This window comes from Leptinotarsa decemlineata, unplaced genomic scaffold (assembly GCF_025532065.1).
Source record: "Leptinotarsa decemlineata unplaced genomic scaffold, Ldec_3_MD MMD2_tig00000010_RagTag_RagTag, whole genome shotgun sequence".
In the NCBI taxonomy this organism is placed as follows: domain Eukaryota; kingdom Metazoa; phylum Arthropoda; class Insecta; order Coleoptera; family Chrysomelidae; genus Leptinotarsa; species Leptinotarsa decemlineata.
In genome coordinates, this window is record NW_027412538.1 from 11370632 (window position 1) to 11397228 (window position 26597).

General features: G+C 35.7%; 2 protein-coding genes across 9 annotated transcripts in view; both read left to right on the forward strand.

Moving 5' to 3' along the window:
* pyd (zonula occludens-like protein polychaetoid) overlaps positions 1 to 26597 on the forward strand; it is a 121891-nt gene that overhangs the window by 94103 nt on the left and 1191 nt on the right. For 3 of the 8 annotated variants that reach the window (XM_074171549.1, XM_074171553.1, XM_074171552.1), the window contains 8 exons: positions 226 to 710; positions 13289 to 13421; positions 14005 to 14327; positions 15702 to 15779; positions 15925 to 16243; positions 17345 to 17691; positions 24142 to 24623; positions 24814 to 24855. In XM_074171549.1, the coding sequence (XP_074027650.1) occupies positions 226 to 710; positions 13289 to 13421; positions 14005 to 14327; positions 15702 to 15779; positions 15925 to 16243; positions 17345 to 17691; positions 24142 to 24623; positions 24814 to 24855 (2209 nt within the window). Of the gene's footprint in view, positions 1 to 225; positions 711 to 13288; positions 13422 to 14004; positions 14328 to 15701; positions 15780 to 15924; positions 16244 to 17344; positions 17692 to 21174; positions 21212 to 24141; positions 24624 to 24813; positions 24856 to 26597 lie in introns of those variants that run through there. The other 5 variants (XR_012464595.1, XM_074171550.1, XM_074171551.1 and 2 more) reach the window with 5 other exon arrangements.
* On the forward strand, positions 5637 to 9404 carry LOC111507899 (RNA polymerase-associated protein CTR9 homolog). Its single transcript, XM_023163282.2, has 2 exons — positions 5637 to 5843; positions 5924 to 9404. The coding sequence occupies exon 2, from the start codon at positions 5945 to 5947 to the stop codon at positions 9350 to 9352; it is 3408 nt and encodes a 1135-aa protein (XP_023019050.2). The 5' UTR covers positions 5637 to 5843; positions 5924 to 5944; the 3' UTR covers positions 9353 to 9404.

Here is a 26597-nt window from a genome sequence, read left to right on the forward strand (position 1 = left end):
TATTATTATAAATGTGTAGAGGACAAAATCCGATTAGTATATGCCAAGATACAGATTAAAATTATTATTGAAATATAGAGCTACAAAAACATGATATAAATCCTAAAACGTTTATTAAGTAAAAAAAAAATGATCGAATCAAAGTATTTTTTGCCACTTGAATTGCTTTTCATAAATCCACAGTTTCATCAAAATACAAACATTAATCAGATTTTTTTTTTTCAGCCTACCTATGACTCCAGGTATGGTTTCAACCAAGATCAACAGCAAGTACCTCCAGACTCCCAACTTACTCCTACAGACTCCCCCATCGTGAAAGACCCTCCTTACACTCTGTCCAATCCAGACATTCCGTCCTCGATTGAACCCCAAAATATTTATGGAAAAACTGCTAATTACAATGACAAGTCTCCGATCTACTCCTCTGAACCCTACCAGAAAGCAGACCCCCGACACGAATTCAACTCTAGAAACGAATTCAATTCACCAGATAGAAGGCCCGAGTTTAATAGTACAGAGAAGAATATGCAGCATAAGAGGCAAACGAGCACCGTCCACGGAGTTTATGGTCACGTTAAAGGGCAGGGTGGGGTCGAGCAGAGTCCTGCGAAAGACGGCATTTATGGACAAGTTCCGGATTTGCCGCCTAGGATCGATAGAGCAGCTAAACCTATGGGGTTGCTGACCACTCCTAATAAAATCCCGAATGGGTAAGTAAATTTTATTATTTTACTGGTGTTCCAGTGTCTTTTTGGGATAAAAACCAAAATTTATAGAAATACTAGATGAGAATAGGTCATACCAACTTATGCAGTTTTGCAGTTTAACGAGAAAAATGTAGATAATATGTGTAATATAAAAAGATTTCCATTGGATTTTTCACAGCGCACTCAAGCATTATATGAAAAGAGACGTAATTATTTCTTTATTGATAATTTTTATTTTATGTAAAATCAAAAAGAATATTAATCAAAATTATTCAACTGGATGAATTTGTCTCTTCATCAGTAGTGTCAACCTCACCAATCTGAATTATCAGTGGTTCGATTTGTGCCTCTATTATGTTATCAAGCTTCCACATCTCTGTCTCGACTTCCGATATAACATTCTGAACACACTTCTCCCATTTCTCCGCTGTGACTCTTTTCAAAGCCTCATCAAAAAGTACTTTGAGATCTGCAAATTTGAACGTGGTGTTATGCTGAGCTACAAAATTCTTCACCTCCGCCCATATTAACTCGATGGGATTGAGCTCGCAGTGGTATGGAGGCAGGCGAAGGACAATTTTGTTTTGGCCTGCTGCCATCTCATCGACTATATATTTTTGTTATTCAAGCTTGCACTCCTTCACAATTTTTAGTAGCTGTACTCTTAGCATTGAGTCTTCAAAGCTAATATTCTTTGATCGCAGCCAATTTTGGATTTCAACCTTCTTTGAAGACGTTGTCGTAATCTTCTCTAACCGTCGCGAATGATAAGGTGCATTGTCCATCACAATCACAGCATTATCCTCCAGATGGGGAAGAACTTTGGAAAACCACTGTTCGAAAGATTCACCGTTCATTTCTTCGTGATAATCTCCAGTTTTCTTCGACTCGAAACACCACAGCCCTTCAGCAACAAACCCATTCTCATTGCCGTTTTCCTTTACCTGAAATTATGAAGAGGTATGTAAGTAAATAAAACAAATACGAGGGTTACTTTTTATATATTAAAACAACTAAGGTTGAGAAGTATCGTCTATGCCCTTGTTATTCTTGTTTTTTATATTGTTGTAAATTATCCCCTGAAAAAAAAATAACGCCGGTTGCCGCCGGCATGATTTACTATTGACAATTTGCAAATGATAAGTAGTGACATCGTATTAATTGATTGTTTTCTAACTGTTGTATTGTAAGTACCTATTTTGTTGATAGAAAAATATTGAATTGCAAATATTTCAAAAACTAGTAATTTTCGGAATAGATATCGTTATACAAAGTTACCCTTATTTTCAATGCTTAATACGATAATAAGATTAAATCATTAAAATGGGGGGTTTCCCTTTGAAAAAAGTCAATTTAGACGGTTTATTGAATTTCATTTATATTCTTCTTTTTTGACCACCCTGTATTAATAATTATCGAAATTTCATATAAAGTCTATCAAATGTGGTTTTTTTCTACAAGGAACCCGACTAAACCGTAATGATAAATGTTTCCTTATAGGAAAAATTGATAATTATTTTAGGGTCTGCAAACATAATTTTTGACACAAAAACTTGAATTTGCCAAAAACGGTTAGACTTCAATATAGGACATTATACATAAAATGTATTTAGATTCTGATGTAGAATCTAAAAATGTGTTCCATTTAGAAAAACGAAGTTGACAGCTACTTCCGATATAACCGTAAATGCCGTCATCTTGAAAATATTTCAGCCTATTTGCCCCCATTGACTTCAGTATATTGTAAAGCTTTCATAATTTTCCTTATTATAGTTTTTCCATAATTGATCGATGCAGTTCCAGGAGATTGACCTTCTTCAGGGGTCAATCTCCTGGAACTGCAGTGTAGATATTCTTTGTGTTATCTACAATACAATTAGCAACGACACAGTATTTTGTATACAGTAATTTCATAAAGGCTGATTTGTGGTTTGAATTTTCCTACGCGCAGACCCACGCGTCGATGTCTTAGGTCTGCGCAAACGACGAGTTTAAGACAGGCATGCAATCAAAGCGTTTAAACACTGCTCAACATAACAAATATTCATATAAACTGCTCAAAAAAATACAGTCGATGAAAACCATGTTGGGCACCTAAGAAAATTGTACAAATGATAATTTTGCATTTGTGTAATATTCAAGTAACCCAGATCATTTCGACAATGATGAACAATGTTTCAAGTAGATTTTAAAAATTCATGGGATCGGATGTGAGAAAATATACTTTAATTTCAACAAGAAAAAAGACAAGATGAAGAACGAGTTTTGTTATTCATGAACCATGGTACTGTGCAAGAGCTCTCTAGGAGGAATAACGAGTCCCTGTGTGTATACAACCGTGATAGCATGGTCTGCACTGATGAGGAACACTTCAAAACGGTTCGCAGTTGGTTCCTTGTTCGAATCAGGCGAAGTCCCACTATTTGTCCTAGAGAGCTCTTGCAAAGTTGTTTCTTCAAAGTGAGAATCTTTGCAATTATGTCTGAGGCGACTTGGATTCCGAAAGGTTAACAGTCGTAAGGTATTTTTGATAGTCAAATTTACATTATATAAGAAGTTGCTGACTAATAGGACATGTTTCATTTAAAATAACTGTTTTTAATCTACGCAGCAACTTTTCGGGGTTGATTAGACATCTAGACTTGTATAGATTCAAATATCAACATTTGTCAATATATGTCGAGTTATTAGCTAAAGAAGTAGTTGTTTTCTGTCGGAAAACATATATAATGGTATAGTCAAAATGCATTTGGACTTGTCAGTGATTTTATTATCAATTTTTACTTGGAAAAAAGCTGGAAGCAGCAAAACAACCTATTATCTTACAGTGTAAATAATTCATAACTTCCGACTCCGAAAACTCTCACATACATTTATAGTTAGTACATACATACAAAAAAATTATTTTTGTATGATTGAACACTACATACTTAATTACTTTTTTACTTCTTCAAGTCCTGAATAGTAACTACATAATTCAGAAAGAATAGGCTCTACAGATTCCTTAATCTTGAGTGATGAATTCGATTAGGAATATTTTTAATAATTGGTCCTTAATATAATCGAATCGGCAAACTCGTCCGCCATCTTGAATTCTCCAATCAATAAATGAATATGCTATATTTGGCCCCAAAAATCACTACAAAGAAATTTCGCATGGATTCGTACCATGGTTCATGAATAACAAAACACGTTCTTTATCTTGTCTTATTTCTTGTTGAAATGAAAATATATTTTGTCACATTCGAATATGAACATCTGCCGATTCCATGAATTTTTAAAATCTACTTGAAACTTAGTTCATCATTGCCCAAATGATCTGGGTTACTTCAATATTACACAAATGCAAAATTATCATTTGTACAATTTTCTCAGGTGCCCAACATGGTTTTCATAGACTGTTTTTTTTTGAGCAGTTTATATGAATAGTTGTTATGTTGAGCAGTGTATACACGCTTTGGTTGAGATTGTAGTAGGGAGAAATGTCATTAGTGTCAAATACGTCATCATTATAAAAAATGAAACTCCTGGACACCGACATCAAAGGGACCGACGCTGAGTGAAACTACTGTATACAGAAATACTGTGGCAACGATATCAACTACCAACGCATTCATTGTTTTTAATTAAACCCGTCTGTCGTAGGATAAACAGTATCAACTTCATGTGCATATATTTAACGAACGTTCAATTCTTTCTGTCAACATTTGTGGTATTATTTATTATCACAAAATCTCCAATATATGATTGATGCAGTTTTCATAACAGAACTGTGATTTATGATTTTCTTTTCAAAATCCAAACATATTTTCAAAACTATTCAAGACTGACTAATGTTGAAGAAGTCATCATTATGTCGATGAAAATGCTGAAAAGAATAAAAAAATCACCAAAGTTGATTTCATAAAAAATAGCTACATACTCAACCAAATTTTTCAAATATGACAAATGACAACTGAAAAATCTGTTATCCTAAAGCTGATATTCGAGCCAAAGGATCATATTTTTTTCTCGCTCTTGTAAATACCAAACACAGAAAAGATGTAACCGAGACAACATATCTACATTATCGAACGCTTCCCAAGCGGAGCGAGCTAACCGAGTTCTCAGTTTTTTCTTTAAACGAACACATCTTATTATATGGCAAAATCAGTGTCACCAATCATGAAACAAGTTCAACCATTTTTCGTGAATACGGTCATTTCGTATGAAATCTAAAAAACTGTCACACGACAGTTGAACTTGGCTCCTGTGGTTTGTAAAGGAAAAAATATCAAACTCCTTTTTTATATTATGATTTGGAAATTCTGACTTTAACCTCAAAATTCAAGCGTTTTCTAAACCCTTTATCTAACGTTATCTTATTCACAATTAATTTTTTCCGAGTTTAAAGTCGAGAAAACAAATCCTAGTTTTAAGTCGAAATTCAAAAATTATGGACCTCATTTTACTTTGTCGTACAACGGTTATAATAATTGCAAACAATTTTTTTAACGAAATAAGTAGATTATTGTAAAATGACAGCTGTCGACAGTTTCCGTCTCTTAAAACATGGGAGCCAAGTTGTAACTTGGCTCTTATGCTCGAATCAAATTGCTTCTTGTAAGAAATATTTTAAGAGAGTTCCACATATCCCATTAGTGTTTAAATCTACCTCTGAGTAAAAATGAATCGAAGAGTGAATTATGTATTGAAGCTTATGATGAAAATTGGAGAAAAATTGCAATGATCACATTGGTCAACCTTATAGTTTGTTCACTTTAAGAAGAGAATGACGTCATTTTTGGTAAAGTTCGAAATAGTGCACATGTTGGCAACGCCGTAACTTGTCATCTTGTGACGTCATTCTCTTAACGTGAACAACCTATACTTGGAGTAGAAAACGGAATAACCGAACACATAGATGTCAGTTGTCCAATATTACCTGTCATTAATTGACAGTGTCAATTTGCAACTGGGTAGGTACGCTGGTACCATATGCCCAATGGAAGAAATATTACGTTATCGTTGTAAATAAGGTAGTTTTGAAATGTATCTTTCATTTAAAAGAAAGTTTCTCAATTTATGCAATATAAAATTGATTAATTGCACCTTATACTGATAGTCGAGTATTAAGTAGTTGCTGAAATTCTGAAGGTATGTACAGTTTTGGGGAAAAAAACTCGTGCTTTGGCGGTAGATTAGTATTTTTTAATAGCCTTTATATTTGTTTCTAGCTACCGTTAGACGAACAGAAAATGGCTTCAGTTATTGAAATTCCCCTCAGGGACACGGATGAGGTCATAGAACTCTATTCTGATCAACTGCCTGATGGAGATGAAGTTTTAGGCATTTTGCGTCAAGAAAAAACTCAATTGAATGTCTGGGTAAATCTAGCTCTGGAATACTATAAACAAGAGAAAATAGATGATTTCCTCAAGATACTGGAAGCTTCCCGAACAGATGCCAATATCAACTACCGTGATTATGAAAAAGATCAAATGCGTGCACTGGATATGCTTGCAGCGTATTATGTCCAAAAAGCTAATAAGGAGAAGAATAAAGACCGAAAGCGAGACCTTTTCACGAAGGCTACTCTTCTGTACACTACAGCTGATAAGATTATTATGTACGACCAGAATCATCTTCTGGGCCGTGCCTATTTCTGTCTTTTGGAAGGCGATAAGATGGAGCAAGCAGACGCTCAGTTCAACTTTGTGTTGAATCAGTCGCAGAATAATATTCCATCTCTTCTGGGGAAAGCTTGTATTGCCTACAATAAGAAAGATTATCGAGCAGCTTTGGCATTTTATAAGAAAGCACTGAGAGCTAATCCTAACTGTCCGGCGGCTGTCAGGTTAGGAATGGGGCATTGTTTCATCAAGTTGAACAATCTCGAAAAAGCTCGGCTTGCTTTCGAACGAGCTCTAGAGCTGGACCCGAAATGTGTCGGAGCTTTGGTTGGTTTGTCGATACTCAAATTGAATTTGCAACAGCCCGACTCGATCAGATACGGTGTGCAGATGTTGTCTAAGGCATATACCATCGATTCTTCTGACCCAATGGTTTTGAATCATTTGGCAGATCACTTCTTTTTCAAAAAGGACTATAGTAAGGTTCAACATTTGGCGCTCCATGCCTTTCACAATACAGAAAACGAGGCTATGAGGGCAGAGAGTTGTTACCAGCTTGCCAGAGCTTTTCAGGTTCAGGGTGATTATGATCAAGCTTTCCAGTATTACTATCAGGCGACCCAGTTTTCACCGGCATCATTCGTTTTGCCACATTTTGGGTTAGGTCAGATGTATATCTACAGAGGAGATACTGAAAATGCTGCCCAGTGTTTTGAAAAAGTTTTGAAATCTCAACCAGGTAATTATGAAACCATGAAGATATTAGGCTCTTTATATGCCAGTTCTACTTCTCAATCTAAAAGGGATATTGCAAAAGTGCACTTGAAGAAGGTGACGGATCAGTTCCCGGATGATATTGAGGCCTGGATCGAGTTGGCTCAGATTCTCGAACAGAGCGATTTACAAGGTTCCCTGCAGGCTTACGAAACAGCCATGCAGCTTTTGAAGAAAAATGTGCAATCCGAGATTCCCGTGGAAATTTTGAATAATGTTGGAGCCTTACATTATAGGCTGAACAACTTGGAGGAGGCTCAGAAGTACACCGAGGAAGCTCTGAGACGAGCCAAAGTAGAGGCTGCACATGATCCGCAGTACTACAACTCTGTCTCTGTAACTATGACCTACAATTTGGCTCACCTCAATGAAGCTATGTTCTTATTCGACAAGGCTGAAAAACTCTACAAAGACATTTTAAAGGAACATCCAAACTATGTGGACTGCTATTTGCGGTTGGGCTGTATGGCGAGAGATAAAGGGCACGTTTATGATGCCTCAGATATGTTCAAAGAAGCCCTCAGGATAGACACCGAACATCCTGATGCTTGGTCTTTGATGGGAAACCTTCACATGGCAAAGCAAGAGTGGGGACCCGGTCAGAAAAAGTTTGAGCGGATATTGAATAATCCCTCAACCTCCCAAGATGCATATTCGCTCATTGCTTTGGGCAATGTATGGCTCCAGACTCTCCACCAGCCTAATAAAGATAAAGAAAGGACGATAAGACACCAAGAACGTGCGCTGTCTATTTACAAACAAGTTCTCAAAATTGACCCCAAAAATATTTTTGCTGCTAATGGCATTGGAGCTGTTTTGGCCCATAAAGGAGCTGTTAATGAAGCAAGAGATATTTTTGCTCAGGTTAGAGAGGCTACAGCGGACTTCTCAGATGTGTGGTTGAACATAGCCCATATTTACGTAGAGCAGAAACAATTTGTGAGTGCCATTCAGATGTACGAGAACTGTTTGAGGAAATTTTTCAAATATAATAATGTTGAGGTGCTTCAGTACTTGGCTAGGGCTTACTTTCGAGCTGCCAAATTCAAAGAAGCCAAAATGGTACTGTTGAAGGCGAGGAGAGTTGCTCCTCAAGATACGATATTATTGTACAACATAGCGCTGGTATTACAAAGGTTGGCAACTTCTATATTGAAAGATGAAAAGTCAACTTTATCTACAGTATTGCAGGCCGTACACGAACTAGGAATATCCCTGAAGTATTTCAATTACTTAGTTGAATTGAACGACAAGATGAGATACGACGTCTCGTTGTGTGAACTTGAAGCCAGGCAGTGCAAAGATTTATTGTCTCAAGCGCAGTATCATGTTGCTAGAGCAAGAAGGGTCGATGAAGAAGAAAGGTTGATAAGGAGAAAGCAAGACGAAGAACGTACTGCGTTCAAATTGAGACAAATTGAGGAACAGAAGAAGATGGAAGAAGTTCAACGACTCACTAAAGAACAGATGCTGCAGAAGCGGCAAGAATACAAAGAGAAGACCAAAAATGCTGTTATGTCCATAGAACTTCCTCCTGAGAAGAAGAGTAAGGGCAAAGGTAGAAGTAAAGGCGATATTCTCTCTGGTTCAGACAGCGATCAAGATAACCCTGAAGGTGCTCCAAGAGAGAAGAAAGAAAAGAAAGAAAGGGGGCGCAAGAAACAGAAAACAGATGAGAGGAAGAAATCGAGTAAGGGAAGAAAACGTAAAGAGAGGGAAGAAAATTCTGATGGATCTGGTAGTGATCGTCCGAAAACGCACAGAAAGAAAAAGGTTAAGGAACCCAAAGCAAAAGTTAAGAAGGATGATGGTCTCAGTGCCAAGCAAAAGAGTCGGATTGTCTCTAAAGCTACAATTTCTTCAAGCGATGAAGATAGCGATGACAATAGGCTTAAATTAGCAAGTGGAGATGAAAGCGATCAAGGAACAAGTAAGAGGAAAAGGAAAATCTCTTCTGGTTCCGATTCAGATCGGTCCAAGTCCCGAAGTAGGTCCAGATCTAGAAGTGGATCTAGAGCCAAATCTCGTTCAAAGAGTCCATCAAGGTCTCGATCACGCTCTAAGAGTCCGTCGAAGTCTCGATCCCGTTCCAAGAGCCCATCAAGATCTCGATCTCGCTCAAAGAGTGGTTCCCGATCTAGAAGTGTTTCCAGGTCCAGGTCTAGATCTAGAAGTAGATCAAAGTCCAAGAGCAGATCAAGATCTCGTTCAAAGTCTGGAAGCAGGTCAAGGTCCAGATCGGGGTCCAAATCGTCTTGATATTTTTTTTATATTGAAATTTGTAAATGGTTGATAAATTTTTGTAGACTGAGATATGCATTTTATTTATTTTCTTAAAACGAGATTCCAAAACAAATTTTGCAAATATATTTTAGTTCATGGACGAGAAAATTTTGAGGCGTTCTATCAATAATAAACTGAATTGACAATATTAAAGAAGTTAATGACTGTATTGAAGTTAGATTGAACTTGTCTAGGACCATAACTATTCAACAATTAGGCATTTCAATAAAAAAATGTTCCAAATCTTTCCATATTCCAATTAAGGCTGAGTTTCTCAGAAAAAGTTTACTATGAGTTTAAATTTAGTTTTAATGTCCTAAGTTTCTACCTGTAATTGTAATATATCATATTCAAGGTATAGAACCAGTGACATCTTCCTTGTTATTGTATAAAGATATCTACTTTTACTCTTCAACAAGAGAAATACGAGTAACTAATATTCAAGGGAATAGCTGAATGAAAAGCCAGTATGAGAAGAGAAGCAATTGAAAGTACACAGCAAAGCATTTTATTTTGAAAATGTTGCTTGCGTTACTCCTTTATAAATAATAATTATATTTAATAATCTCTTTTTGAAATAGGAATATTCAAATTAGATAGATAAATATATTTATTTGATCATGTTATTTATTTGATCATGTTTTAAATGCTTCCAAAACAGGTTTTTCGACAAAAAAATATCAGCAGTGACGCAAGCCCTCTTGTTAAAATAAATCATAAGTCAATTGAGCAAGTATCAAACATAAAATTTCTGGGGGTAACAATTGATGAGAAACTGACATGGAGAACTCATATCGAAAATCTGGTAGGGAAATTGAGTAGTATAAATTTTATTATCAGACAACTGAAGGACACTGTATCTGTAGAGGTTCTCAGAATGGCATATCATGGTCTAGTGTCGTCGGCACTCACATATGGCTTGATCTTCTGGGGTAATTCAACACATATTGATAAAGTATTCATTGCTCAGAAGAAAATTATAAGATGCATGATTGGAGTTCGAAATAATGTATCTTGTAAAGCTTATTTCAAGTCACTGTCAATTCTAACTTTACCATCACTTTATATTTATCTTCTAATTATGAATATTAAAAAAGAGCAAGATAGCTACATGAAAAGTAGTGAAATTCACCAACACCAAACACGGAATAAAAATGACATTCGCTTACCATTCTCTAGGCTTAGTGTGGGACAGAATTCTCCAAAATACCAAGGAATTCTATGTTATAACCGTTTCAATAGGATCTTTGGTGAGATAAAAAATTTTAATACCTTCAAAACAACATTATTCAATTACCTTAATGAAAATACTTTTTATACAATAGAGTACCTCACTGTTTGATACACTGTCTGTGAGTTTTTCCTATTTTCTTGTGAACTCTATAATGTTTTTATAAGTTGTAATACTATAATATGTTTTGACTAGTCTGATAAGTTTTGTACCATGGTGTAAAAAACTTCAATGATGAATAAATTGTCTGTATCTGTATGTATAAAATGAATTTATGAGGAGTCAGAAAAACGAATAGGTGCAAAGTTTTCTATAAAATAAACAGTAAAAATTTGTAACAAGTTCACAGGGTACATTATAACATTCAAATTAAGTGTGGAGGTTCGGCGAGCATTTTCATTGGGTCAAAAGTGTGTCTACCCACATGTTCTAAATATTCTGAAGTGAAATAAAAACAGTTTTTTTATAACTTTTTTAAAACAAAACATTCATATTTTTAATATTGACAGGAAGTGCATTATACAATTTAAAATCATAGGAGTTTTTTTGTGATTTCATCAGTCTGAAACGTTGAGGTCTAATAAAATTGCTGTTACGTGTATCATGATTGTGTAAACTGGATTGCTTGAATATCTAATGGGCTTGAGTAAACATACAAAGAAGGCACCGACATCATTTCATGAGTGATGAATGATTCACGGCAAGAATCCCCAAAACCGATTCCAGCAAGAATTATAAGAGCTTTTTTCTGTAATATAAAAATGCATTGGGCATCACTAGAATTTCCCCTAAGTAGAAAACCGTAAGAAATGTGAGACTGTATGAGCGAGCAAAATATTATTTTCAACGTAGTGAAATTTGTTATTGGTTTCAGCTGTCTAAGTAAAAATAAGGCATTCGATAGCTTAATTTTCAAACTTGAAATGTGGCTTGACCAATTTAGCCTATTGTCCAGAGTAAAACCCAATAATTTGATACACTGGAATTCAGGTAATGGCAGAGCTATAGAAACAATCATGTTTTGTGATTTTTCCTTATTCATCATGAGTTTGTTGACACTGAACCAGTGCTCCGCTTTTTCTTGTATTTCCATAGACTTATCAACAAGAGCTAAATAATTCATAGAAGAGTATATCAAGGATGTATCGTCAGTAAATAGTACACTGTGACATGGCTTCATATAGTTGTAAAAATCATTGATGTAAATAACGAACAAAAGCGGGCCCAAAACCGATCCCTGCGGTACACCTAGGTCAATCGGTCTCGATGACCTGGGTGTACCAGGTTTCAATCAAATCCAAAGGAGTACCTCTTACACCATAATATGACAGTTTTTCGAGTAAAATGCTGTCAAAGTCAATTCGCATACATTTCTAATATTTATAATTAGTAATAAAAAATACGTATTTATAGATAATATAATGCATTCAATCTAGACAGGTAAAAAACCAACTTGAAGAACAGTCAGTTGTTGTAATGCACTGTTTGGAACCTTTGGTGTAGTAATTAATATTACTGGAGTTTTTTCCCAACACCAAAACGTTATTTTAACGCCTCGACACGTGTTTCGGTCATCAAGTTTGATGTTCCTCTTGAAGATGATCACTTGGTGATCGAAACACTTGTCGAAGTGAAACAACGGTTTGGTGTTGGAAAAAACTCAAGTAATATTCAACAGTTAGTTGGAAACTCAGGAAAAATCATTTATTGCTAATTAGCAGAGAAGACAAATTGTAATCAAAAAATTCATTGAAAGGAAAGTTTATGGAAATTTATATAGATTATGAATGAATACACAACTAGGTACTAGTTCATAAATTTTAATAGATGATTCATTAGCTGGTCTTTTCATGAAGATTAGGTTTTATACATTGTTATATTTATTTTCCATCAATTTTATCACAAACTTTACCTGTATATTTACCTCACAAAAATCATATCAAGTGTTATGTGAAATACAGTATCTACAAGAAAAATGCATCTGCAAAATTTCACGAGTCTATATTGAATGATGTGAAATGAATAGTAATTTGAAGTCAAAATTTACTGAATTTCCCAAAAACTTCTATCTACAAAGCAATAGCAAATATACTCAGATATTAGTTATAAATACGTGGTCAAAATACTAAACAAAACTTAAATAAGAAAATTAAAAAAAATTGACTGGCTATTGATCAAATCATCTAAAGAAACAATTCGTTGCCTGTGAACGAGGTAACCAACCGCATATCCGAAATTTGCCCAATTCCTCCTATAATGAATGAAAACTTTTCACATGTAGTCAGTGGGTAGTGTCTATCATCAACATGAAGTCGATGATTTCTCATAATTGAAAATATAATTCTTTCAGAGTATCATTTCTCGAAATAGGCTGAAGCCAACGACAAACAACATGTTTGTCATCGCCCCATCTACTCGTGAACGAGGTAACCAACTGCATATCCAGTGGAGTAGTTGTTTTCTTATAGTTGTCAATCCATTAACCTACAATGTAGGTAAGTTGAGATTGGCCTAAATGAATTGTTCTTTTAGATGAATTGATTTATAGCCAGACTCCAAGTATGCCTACTCACTCATTTATGTGCTGCTGATATTGTTTTCTATTGTTGAAATAATTTTCAAAATCTATTAAGTAGGTTTTCAATTATTGTATAATATATAAGTAATTTTCTTTCAATTAGGCGATCAGCTCATGAGCGATTATTTGGCTCGAAAACCATCCCTCAGGCGGTCAGTAACGATCCGAACGCAAATGAGAATGCCAGTTTCAATACCAAAGCGAGTTCTCTTGAAAGAAGTCAGAATTCCAAATCGGTAAGTACGATTATCAAATATCATTTCTTAGTAATAGAACCCCATTTTATCTCCGTTACTCTTTATTATCTATATTTCTGATTTTGGCAAAGCACGTCTCATTTTTTATTGCCCAATCAAGAAGAGTAATAGGTTAAAAATAGTGTCAGACGTAAAACTAGTGTCGTCATACGTAAAATTCACAAGATGAACGTCATCATTTGTGCCATAATGTTTACGTAAAATATAAATCATGAAGGACCGATTATGATGCCTTGTGGGACGCCTACTAACAGTAAACCTTCTTTCTTTATCTACAAAACTGCTCTAAAGGTGGAAACGCTAATTTAAACAACACAATTTGATCTGTTTGATATCCCATCATAGCCTGCACTGGTTTTGTTTTTCAATGTTTTACATAAAATTGTTTCGATAATAGTTACGAGAGTAAGGGTTATAGAGTTGATTTTTGAAGCGATACTTGTTACAAAGTCAATGAATTGAATACTACCTTCAAAACTCAGCCAATGAATTTGTTAGGGGTCACATAAATCCATCGTAAGAATTGAAATCTCGAAGAGACAGTCAAATTTGAATATTTTAGGATTCTTTATCGAGCTATGATTCTTTCAACAAACAGTCTAACGCTAGAATTGGCCCAAATGCTCATGATGATCTCAAGACCACGCTCTCCAAAATCGATCCCGCCGCAACGAATTTGCCAAACAGTCCGTCCAAATACAACGTAGGTCCGAGGTGGGAACAAAATTCTCACCGACACGGGTCCAAAATGGACCTGAAATTTGGTTTACCAAGTGCGGAGCAACATCTGGACAATAGTTTGAGGAATTCAAGAGAAATGGAGAAGGAGGGTACTCCAATGGATCCTACTAGTCCCAGAGATTCTGTAGAAAGAGAAATGTACAGGTATGTTGATCTGAGTGTTTTCCCGTTTCTTTATCGTCGAGTAGATTGCATCATTGAATAATATACCATGGGGTACTATTAATATTTCGGGAACTGGCAACATTAATGTCAATAGGTAAAATCTGGCAACACCACAATGAAGTTTGACATTTTTTAGCTTAAACGTACCTACTCACAACGTTTCGATGTACAAGTGCTATTTGTTTTGGCTCAGTGAGTTAAGAAAATCAATTCGACCAAAAAGAAATTTCAAGAGAAGGTTTTGGTTGGATTATTTTTCACAACTTTCGACGTGGATTATCTCAACAAGAACGTGTCGATGAACTCAGTTCTTTGTATGGCGATAAAGCACCATCAAAAACCACAGTATATCGCTGGTATAGTGAATTCAATCGTGGTCGTAGTTCGGTCACCTACGAATTCCGTGAAGGTCGTCCAAAATCGGTTGTTGAGCCACAAAAAACCGATGCAGTGCCTGAGCTGATAATACAAGATCATCATGTGAGATTCAATTCAATTGGAAATGATTGAAAAGTTGAATCGTGGTTCTTCAAAAGACGTGTATAAAATCGTGGCAGATGACGAATCATAGATATATGCGTATGAGCCGGAAACAAAACAGCAATCGACCGTGTTGGTATTCCAAGACGAGCTAAATCCAACAAAAGCTGTTGGTTGAAGAAGCACAGCAAAGCAAATGGTCGCCTGTTCCTTTGGCCGAATTGGTCATGTGGCCACTGTTCCGCTTGAGCAACATTTCTGAGTGGTACACGACCATTTATTTGCGGGAGTCTCAGAGAAATTCGTAAAACAAACCGCCGAAGACGAATCATTCTACATCATGACACACATCTCGTCAAACAGGTGAATTTTTGAGCAGTCAAAACATCGAGTTTGATGACTCATCTTCCGTACAGTTCTGATTTGGCACCCAATAACTTATTCTTGTTCCCGAATATCAAACGTAAATTGCGTAGTCAACGGTTTACGAGTGCCGAAGAAGCAGTTGAAGAGTTTAAAAACCATGTTTTGTAGGTGTCTCAAGAGGAATGGAAAAACTGCTTTGACAAATGGTTGGAACGAATGCAAAAGTGTATTCATTATCAAGGGGAATATTTTGAAAATAAAGCCATATTCATTAAAAAAATTGTTATTATTTGCTATTCCCGATACATAAATAGTACCATTATTTGCTATTCCCGAAATATAAATAGTACCCCTCGTACTAACATCAGAAAAAATTGAAAATTGATGAAGAAAACTGTTTTCGCGAGTGCAAACTGTTTTCTCAATACAAATGCAATTCAGTATACTCGTTGCATACAATGGTTCAACTGACAAATTGTTGAATAGTTGAATTTTCATTGTTTCCAGGTATTCTAGGTCCTCATCAAAACCAAACACTCCTGGAAAACCACATATGGAAACTAAGACTGATTATGGAAAATACAGGTAAATTTTATTCCTTTAGGAAAATGTCTGCCACTAGCAGACTTTGTTCTCGTCCTACTTTTTCTACTTTTCAGTATGAAAGTAAGAATATTAGGATTCTCATCTATCGAAAAGTTAATGATTTCCAATTTCTTCATTATGTTAGTCGGAACAATAACTCGTCCCAGCCTCATCACCAGCCTCCTCCTGAATATACCCGTAGCTCACATCAAGACCTTAGAGAGTCTACGCTAAGCATACATCAACAATCTCCCATTAGAAGTCCGCCGATGCATCATAACGGCTACGACACAGGTCCCCCGAACCACGTCGGGCCTCCCAATGGAAACGGGTACAAACCTGTCCCGCCCCCTAAACCTAAAAACTACAAGCCGCCGTATAAGCAACAAGGCTACCCTGGAGGAGAGGGGATGGTGCAGCCTCCGCCGGTTTATCAACATGGAAAGAGCCATAGTAATCCAGTGGTGAGTAGCATTCATAATTGAAAATTCACAATTTCTGTTGAAACCTTGCAACTGTAAAATCTTCAGGGAAAATCCTTGACACATTAATAACAGTATAAAGTTGCATCATTCGATAGTATGCTTCCCAGACTATTGAACATCCTGCTTTTAGTAGGCGATTTTCAAATGACTCTTTCAACAGGGACTACTTTGACAGTTGATAACGACCATCTTGTTGATCTGCCATATCAGTTGCCACCTATTCAGTCTGTTTTGCCATATCACCATGGACGGATATAGCAACACAACACGTGCAATAGCTTCTTCAACAGTGATTTGAATAAGTTAAGAGTTAGATGAATATTACTGTAGTTTTTTCCCAAAACCAAATCGCTATTTTTAACATCTCGACACGTGTTTCGATCACCAAGTGATCATCTTCAAGAGGAAGATTAATCTTCACCAAGTGATCATCTTTAAGAGGGAGATTAATCTTCACTTGGTGATCAAAACACGTGTCGAGGTGTTAAAAATAGCGATTTGGTGTTGGGAAAAAACTCCAGTAATATTAATTACTACACCAAAGGTTCCAAACAGTGCATTACAACAACTGACTGTTCTTCAAGTTGGTTTTTTACCTGTCTAGATTGAATGCATTATATTATCTATAAATACGTATTTTTTATTACTAATTATAAATATTAGAAATGTATGCGAATTGACTTTGACAGCATTTTACTCGAAAAACTGTCATATTATGGTGTAAGAGGTACTCCTTTGGATTTGATTGAAACCTGGTACACCCAGGTCATCGAGACCGATTGACCTAGGTGTACCGCAGGGAAGTAAGAGTTAGATATTGACTTCAAAAAAATTGGTGAATATCATAGAATATGATATTCACCAATGATATTCACCAATATGAAGAGAAGTAGAAAGCCATAACCTTTCTTTTTCAAAAATTGATCTCTCCTAAAAAATATATCCTTTCAACTTCATCTTCAGTTACAATTATTTTTATGATATTGACTTCTGTATTTTTATAATACAAAAGTTTGTTTCACTTTCAGCATATTGGTGAATTCTCATTGAAACTTCTACAAAATTATTGAATTATTTCAGGATCAACGTAACCAAAACATGAACCTCTCGCCGCATCATAACTACTATTACAATACTCCACCCAATCACAACTCCTATCACATGGAAACGGCTATGCGTTACCAAGGAGGGCAGTATGATATGGCGCCTCCCTATCAGGAATCTCCCCGAAGACACACCAGCATATCCTACGCAAGCAGAAGCGAAATCACCCCAATCGCACATCAGCATGACAATCCTTACGGAATGGAGCATCATCAGGGGGAAATTGTTGAGACAAGACCGCCTGTAGTCGATTTGCAGGGTTCTAGAGAGCAAAGGGGGTCAGCTTTTGAGTTGTATCGAAAGCCTGTGGGTCATAACATGAGGTGAGTTTTGCTACTTTCTGCGTGGGAACTTGTTCTGCTTATTTTTCCTCGTTCTGGCTTATTTCTGGTATAATTTTTGTAGGAAAGCATTATATTTTTCACAAACACAGACAGTAATTCCTAAAATGAGACACTGAACTAATTGGAAATGTCAAGAATCTCTTTCCAACTGGAATATGTGATGTGAGGTTATTCTAAATCACATCTTTTATTGCAGATTGTTGGTTCCCCTTTCAGAAAATGTTGGGTAATATATAGTGGGTGTAACTATAATTTCAATTGGTGATTACTTGTTATATTTTATGGAAAAAAGTTCATATGAACGTGTGTCCAACTTGCTTCGTTTCCGAATAACAGCGTGTCACAGTTTTACTAAAAACATTGTTCTTTTATTAATAACTACCAATTATTTTCGCCGATTTTGTTTAAACTAGGTGTGTTCCTTATGAATAACAAGGGTGTTCTTTTCATGCAATTAGAATACAGATGATAATTCCAGTGGCGTCACAGAGGATTACCTGATTGATATTTATGCTGAAAATCCTTGTACGCCTCTGTTTTCGCTGAGTTTGATTCCATTTGAAATAGGTGAACTTTATCGAATCAATGCCGCAAATGTTCGACAATACAATTCATCGACAACGGGTGTCGCATAAACAAGGGATTTATGTTTTCCCAAAAGAAATGATCCAGAGGGATCAAGTCTGGAGATCTAGGTGGCCATGGTTGAAATCCCTGCGACCTATCCGCTGGTGAGCAAAAGTATCACTGAGATATTCACGAGCGGTTACACCAAAATGAGCAGGTGTCATGTCGTGCATAAATCATTTATTTCGTCTTACTAACAAAGATACATCCTCTAACGATTCTGGCAATGTGTCTTATAGAAATTGTCTGTACATTATACCATTGAGTCGAGAAGGAAGAAAATGCGACCCCATGAGATGGTTAGGTCTAAAGTGAGTGGGTCTATTCGACCCTGCACCGCAACCCGCAAGGGTTTATTGTGGCTCACACCTATTCACACTCGGCCAAATAAACCCAGCTTCTTAACGAAGCCAATTAGTTTGTATGGTGAGTGGTCTTTCAAGTCAGATGGTAAGAGTACGGCTCTGCCGCACTCTAAGAACCTGATTCGGTCCCCAGCGGGGCAGGCACAAAGTATATGCTGTGCTGTTTCATCATTTTCCAAACAGAGGCGACACACACTGTCTTTCGACAGTCCGAGTTTCTGCATATGATGATTCAAATGACAGTGATCTGTAAGAAGGCCTGTTAGACATGGTAGTTCATCCCTACTGTAGTCCAACAACTGTTTGGAGTAAGTCAATCCTGAAAGATTTTGCTTAGAAGTCCATAAATATTCTTGCCATCCAGGTGCCATCGGAATCTTACTGCGGAAGCTGAAACATTATGGTTTTGAGCACAGAAGCATTAGATGGTTTGAATCATACTTATTGCTTCGAAAGCAAATTGTAAGACTCTCAACCGACTCAAATGTAGGAGAGATCAAAGTAGGTGTCCCTCAAGGTTCCATCCTAGGACCCATCTTGTTTCTATTGTATATTAATGACATAACACAACTGGATCTAATTGCTAGCATCACATCATTTGCAGACGACACAACGTTGCTGTGGCAGGAAAAATATCCTACAAAACTAGCTCAAGATGCCACTGTGGACATGGAAAAAATCAAGAGCTGGTGCGACTCAAATAAGCTTCCTTTAAACTTTGATGAAACCCATCTCCCCCCCTTCAAATGTGAACTCCCACCTCTTAGTTTGAATAACAACATTCTCGAGATGAAATTGTCCTTCAAATTCTTAGGACTTCACATTGATAATAAGCTTAAATTTGAGGATCATATTAGTTGAATAAAAAACTTGCATCTGGCTGCTTTGTAGTGAAGTCAGTTTCGAAGGAACTGGGCAGAACCTTTGCAAGGTCTGCGTACTTTTCCTTTGTGGATGCACATATAAGATATGGTATTGCTTTCTGGGGAGTATGCAGCAAAAGCATGCTGCAGACTGTTTTCGTTTTACAAAAGCGAGCTGTCCGGTATGTGTGCGGGGCAAAATTCCAAGATCACTGCATACCATTATTCATTGAACAACGAATTCTGACAATAATATCCCTATTAATTCTTTAAAGAGTAAGTTTGATTCATAAAAATATATCTGTTCATGAATTTTACAATCACAACGCTTTTTAGGAATTGAAGTTTACTATATGTCACTATAATATAGCATATATTTTTTTAAGGAAATTTTTGGAATTTTAAATTGTATAGCATTTGTTTTATTTCGTAAAAATGTGTTTGACACCCTATTTTATATGAATGGGCTTTTAGGAATTACTTTTATACCATTTTGACATAGTTCATAATCGTTTGTCAACAAGAACTCTTTCTTAGGACAATAAACGTATTTCTCTCTCTCTCTTTGTTTGGCAAAGCCTAAAGCGATGTCAATGACAGGTTCTGGTCCGATGAAACTGCTTGCAGCACCCTCCATTGCAAGGGAGTCAGCAGCCTCATTGCCTTCTAGGCCACCATGGTTAAGAAGGCAGACCAGAGACAATCTGCTGAGTCTTCCTATCGAGGAGCTTCTTAAATAGGTTATACATTTCCGTATATATATGCATGGAACTGATAACAAGTTTTCCCTTATGAGTATAGGTTTGCAGCTATCACGATAGTTCATATCAAAAATTAATCTCATAATACGTTTTTGGGCAACAAATACAGTCGCATAAGTTCCTAGGCAGGTAGATATCTCTCTCCTGGGGATATCTCTCTCCTGGATCTGCACCAGAACCGAAAGGTGTTTTTGATCCGTCTGTAAAGCAACAACTATCTGCTCTCAATATTTCCTTCCCCCGGAGGAATAGTACCTACTTTATAAGGCAGTTCATAGTTGACAGTTGACATTTCCAGAACGCTGGGACTTCCAGTGTCAACCAACAGTCTGTTGCAGTCTTTGCATTGAATTGATTTGTGCAATTGGCAATGTGCACAAGTCTATACACAGTCCATCTAGCCTCTCTCTCCAATAGAATGTGGAGAGAATCGCTAACAAACACACCTAGTTGCATTGAAATCGGTGAAGAGACTTTTGAATTTTTGAAAAAAGAACAAAAATATTGTTAGGACACAGGTTCGTATGAATAAGATACACCCCGTATAGACTAAAACACTAAATTAATTTTAATTTGCCCATATATATATATGTTACTCTTCTTTGGCTTCATGTTTCCGTTCCGATCTAAAAAATCTAAATCCATAATCTATTACTCACTGTACATACTTCCTACAAAAATGTTTACCTAAATATTTATATAATTGTGCAAAATTCTCTGCTATGCTGCTATGTGCTTTGTGTTTATAATTGCAAGAGTGTACACTGGTTGCCTTTTTTCGTTTATGTTACCTAATTTTCACATTTTGCTGATACATGTCACTTATATATTCATCTCTCTGCACAGGATACATTATAGGTTGGATTTCTAACTATAGACTTTGGTATGTTGATTTCCGTTTGGTTTTTCAATTTCAAGTGTGATTTGCTCAAAGGCTTGGCAAAAGATGTTATCTAATATTGTACGTCGATATTTGATATTTGTACGTTGATATTTGAACGTCGATTTTTGATTTTCAGAATGACGCCTTCAAAAACAGTAACAAAATTATCCTAATAGTTGATGAATGAAAAATGCTTAGGCATTATTTTTTCAAATTGCAATTTCATCAAGTCAAATTCACAGGATGTTTTGGATTGGATAATTATTTGGCATTTTCACACTAACTCAATATGAACCAGTAGTGAAGGTCATATTTTTAATCCTTGAAAAGTATGCAATATAAGATAACATATTTTCAGTTTATGTGAATTTTTGCTCTGATTATGTGATTATGTTGTGTTTTGTTTTCATTTTGAATGTTACCGTGCAAAAAAATTAAAATAGTAAGAAAAAATATTACACACCTTTATTTGATGCTTCATTAGTTTTGATAAACTGACAACCATACCATTTCCTATTGACAAGAGCCACCGGTGGACAGCTGTTTCAGCCTAATGGACATCGTCAGTACCAGGCAGGCGGTCCTCGATTGAAGACAAAATGTGAATAACTAATAATAATAATAATAATCTCTTTATTTACTCAGATTGATTTGTATAACCACAGAAGCAGAAGTACAAATGAAAAAGAGGAAAACGTCAATGTACAATATTGAAAAGAAATAAAACTATACGAAATAGATAATGTCACAAAGTTATAAATTAAATAATGTGTAAAAAAAATTAAAAATATATATACATATACACACACATATATATATATATATATATATATATATATATATATATATACACATGCACATATACACACACACATACACGCATATATACAACATACACAGATGTATACCACATAAATATAATAATAGATAATTGTTTCCTATACACACATATAGTATTGGATTACAAATAAAAGTCATCAATACTGGCAGTTCTTTGACAGAAGAAGTTGCTTCAGTCTTGATTTAAAAATGTGTACATTTTCAGAATTTCTGATATTGTCGGGGAGTTTATTAAAAAGTTTGCAGCCTTGAAACTCAAAACTTCTTTGGAAAAGAGCAGTGCGATGTTGACTAGGTAATAATAAGTGGGCATTACGAGTAGAGTGATTATGATAGGCTCTGTTAGCAGCTAAAGTGTTTCTATTTCGATAGATATATGTGTAAGCTTCCATTATGTATACTCCTGCTAGCGTTAATATTTTCAAATTCTGAAAAGTTTCTCTACAAGAATCTCTACAGCCCAACTTAGCAATGATCCTAATAGCATACTTTTGTATACAAAACACACGAGGCACGGTAGAGGATGTGCCCCAGTTAAGGATGCCATATCTAATATGCGAATTGAAGTTTGCGTAATAGACAGTTAACTAAGAAAAGTACTTAATAAAAATAACTGCGTAAACGCAAGCGAGACATAAGTGGAACCACCTATTGGTGTGACACCCAAGTCAACTTGCCAAGTTTTTATGTCAGTGTTGGTGGTTTGACCAATCAACCGACAACTGCGGTAGCAGGAATTTGGGAACCTAACCTGAAATGCCATCGGAATACGAATTCACATGTTTCTAGAAATGATATGAAATTGAGAAAGGTTAATGCAGTCAAGCTGCTGATCTCCTTAAGTCTCCTGATCATTCTCATATTGATTTCAATTTAAGAGCCACCGGTAGACAGCTGTTTCAGCCTATTGGGCAGGCGGTCCTCGATAAGATAAAATGTAAATAACCAAGAAAAGCACTTAATAAAAATATACAGTAAAATGAATTAACAGGGTCTCTTATTCAAAAAATCAAAACTGCTCTACTTTGCCAAGCTTTCGCTTACAAAAGGAAGCTTCTTCAGGGCAGTAAAAATGAGTGAAATGAACATGTATGGAATTTCTTTGGTTTGATACCACATTGTTTTTTCTGCATTGAACGAGGAAAATTCTTCTGTTGCGATACGCTGCTAGTTTCTTGTTTATATTACTCCACTCCTTCATTGCTCTGCTGATCTTGGAACCGTAGTTGAGTTCGATCTCTTCGAAGAACCCCATTGTTGTTTGAAGTTGAGAATCTTAGTGACTGGAGAAATGTACAGTAAAAAATCCTATACATGTTTAACTTACTTTTATCAATTCATATGATCAATCATCAAAACGGTCAAAACTTTTGAAACAACTCGAAAGTTCGTTGAATTTTCCATTTTGAATTGATCCACAGAATGATAGATTCAGTAGTGTCTCCAATGCTGCTGTTGGTATGGTTCTTTTGAGTTTTAAATTTTTGTCGTAAAAATCTTTCAGTTATTTTTTGATGAGATAGTACGGGTGTGATGAAAGTTTGAGATTGTCTTGACAGGCAGATGTCAGATATACGTTATGATTATCGAAATGACATCATTAAATCAACCATAAATCATTATCAATATAGCCACTAGTAGGATCTCTACTTGATTGAGGAGATTAAAAAAATCAGATAAAAACAACACAGAAATAGAAACGAAAATGCTCACTGAAGATAGTAACTAAAACAAAAATATACGACAGAAGAAACATCTCGAGAATCTCCAAAATATTATTTGTGACAATTCAAATTTGCTTCATTGAATTGAGAAAAATTGCATGAAATTGATATACTGTAATATAATAACTACCAAATCCAATTGATGTGGCACAAACTTGTAAAAATGTAATTACTGGATGATATACTACTTCACTTGAAATATTTTTCAACATTGTTTATTCAGGCTTAAAGTGTACCTACATATTTTGATTTTATGTTGAAGTTTTTTCAAGTTATAATCTATATCAGTCTATATCCTTTCTCATTATAAATTCCCTCAACTAATTCATAAAATAGGTAACCTAATCATATTTTTTGTCATTCAAGGCCTATGGTGGATCAGCCAGCTTTTTACGGATCACAACCTAACATTGCTCAAAATCTAAATTCATCATCTGCTACTAATTCGCCAAAAGTAACCCCCAAACTAACAAAAACCCAATCATTCAAACATCCGAAGAGCGAAGGTTTCACACCGAAACTACTTCGCAAACTATCCTTCACGAAAAAGAACCGAGACGGAACTCCAAAAATGAACAAAAAACTCTCGCTCCAACCCGAGAGAATAAACGAGAATCAAGTCCTCCAAGACATCAACAAAAATTCCCAGGACATGTCTAGGCCCAGCAAGAGAGACGTCACTGCAGCCACTGTCACCCACAAAGGTGCCACTTTAGTTAACGAGTACTGGGGGGTGTCTCTGGAAGTGCCTTCTGGGGCAATACCTAAAGGAGAGGAGCGCCACATTTATTTCGTTATTTCTGATCCAAGATTGTGCGACAATGCTCCTCCATTAGATCTCGATAATGGTAATTGAAAGAAGGATTTATGTTTAAGCATGATTTTTGGAAAATTGTTGCGTGTATCTAAAATCTGGTAGTGTAGTTGTTTAGATTAATTCAGTTGTGACATTCATCTAATATTATTTTATTGTCTAATTATGCAACCCAGTGTACATTCTATTGAGCTCTTTGTCTGAACTAGATGTTTCATTCGCAGGTGAAACCATGCTGTCGCCTCTGGTAATGTGTGGCCCGCAAGGTAAGTTGTCTTTCAGCAAATATTTTTTCCAGAAAAATATCTTGGTATCTTGAAAATAACATGATTCGTACATTCTTATTTCTGTTGAAAATTATGTCTCAGAAGTTTAAAGTTGTGCGAACTAAGGCCTAACGAGGTCTTACCTTTTAACGTGTGATTCCTAACACGTTCTGCCTACGGCTTGAGCCATCGACTCACACATAGACCGATTGACTGAGTCAACAAAGCACCCACGTCGAACCGCTCGGCTACCGATTGACCATCAAAATTCCCATTGATAGTATAAAATGAATAGGAAACTCGAATAAGTCGTAATTTCAAAACCTTTTAATTTCACATGTACATTGGAGTGGAGTACCTCAAGGCTCTGTGTTAGGTCGTATACTGTTTCTCTTATACATTAATGATTTGACCAACATATCACGACGCCACTTTAGTGTGGCATGACAAAGACAAAAACAGATTGCGTAACAAAATGTGCCAAAACATGAAAAAAGTGAAGAGTTGGTTCGACTCAAATCTTCTATCATTGAATACTAGCAAAACAAATATATTAGCATTCAAGTGTAATATACCTGATATCCCCCTAGACAATAACACAATAAAAAATAACTCCACTTTGAAATTTTTGGGAATTTATTAAACAATTGGCATCAGGATGTTTCGTACTGAGAAACATCTCAAAGGAACTAGGGTTTGCTGCAGCGAAAGTAGTGTACTATGCCTCAATAGACTCTCATCTAACGTATGGTATACCCTTTTGGGGTGTTTGCAGTTTCTCGTCATGTAACCTCTGCATATGTATGTATATATATAATTTATATTTTATTTTAATCACTTATATTTTATACACTTATACTTCATGTTTATATTGATATTTATTTATGACATTGGATTTGTATCAAGAATTTTATTCTTAAACAATAAACATATTATCATCATCATCATTACTCCCTACAAAGTTGTGAAAATTCAGAGGAATTTCAAATGAAGCTTCACTTTTCTGGTGGATAAATGGATAATTACATATACATTAAGAAGTCTGAGGTAGAGAACTTGATTCAACTCTTAACAGTAGATGCCTGAACATTAATTTCATATATGAAAGTGAAAACAACAAAGAGTTGTCATTCTCAGTTATATTGGTGATAAGAAATAACCAGGGTCTACAATGAGGAATGTTCCTCTTGACGAAAATCAAATAGTTTTCATAAAAGAGCTCTAAAACAACGCATTTTAAACTTATCATTTCAACTTTTTTCTTTTAAAAATTATTTAAATACTTTAAAAAGAGGAATGAAATAACGCATTCAACATTTAAAGAGATTCGTTTCTATTTCACCATTTGATAACATCGGTTATAGCTAATAAAGGACAATGAATCTATTACCTGAATGAGACAAACAAAGATGACAGATTTCAGAGGCGTGCTGTTCTGTTTACTTATGTTCCGAGTTTCGAGATATTCTGTGACATATGACATTTTGTGCAGCTAACCTATCTTCCTCTATATAAATAAATAACAAAACAACTGTTGTTTATGTGGCTTGTGGAGGTGTATTGAACTATAATTTATATTTTGCCTCAACTGTTGATTGATAAAGATAATTTTCCTTTTTTTAAGTAGAATATCTAGGCACCTATAAATTATTTCAATTTGATATATGCGCTGTTGCCAATATGTGAATTAGAAACAAATCCCTTTAAAAATTAAAACCCAACATTTGAAACATCAATTTGAA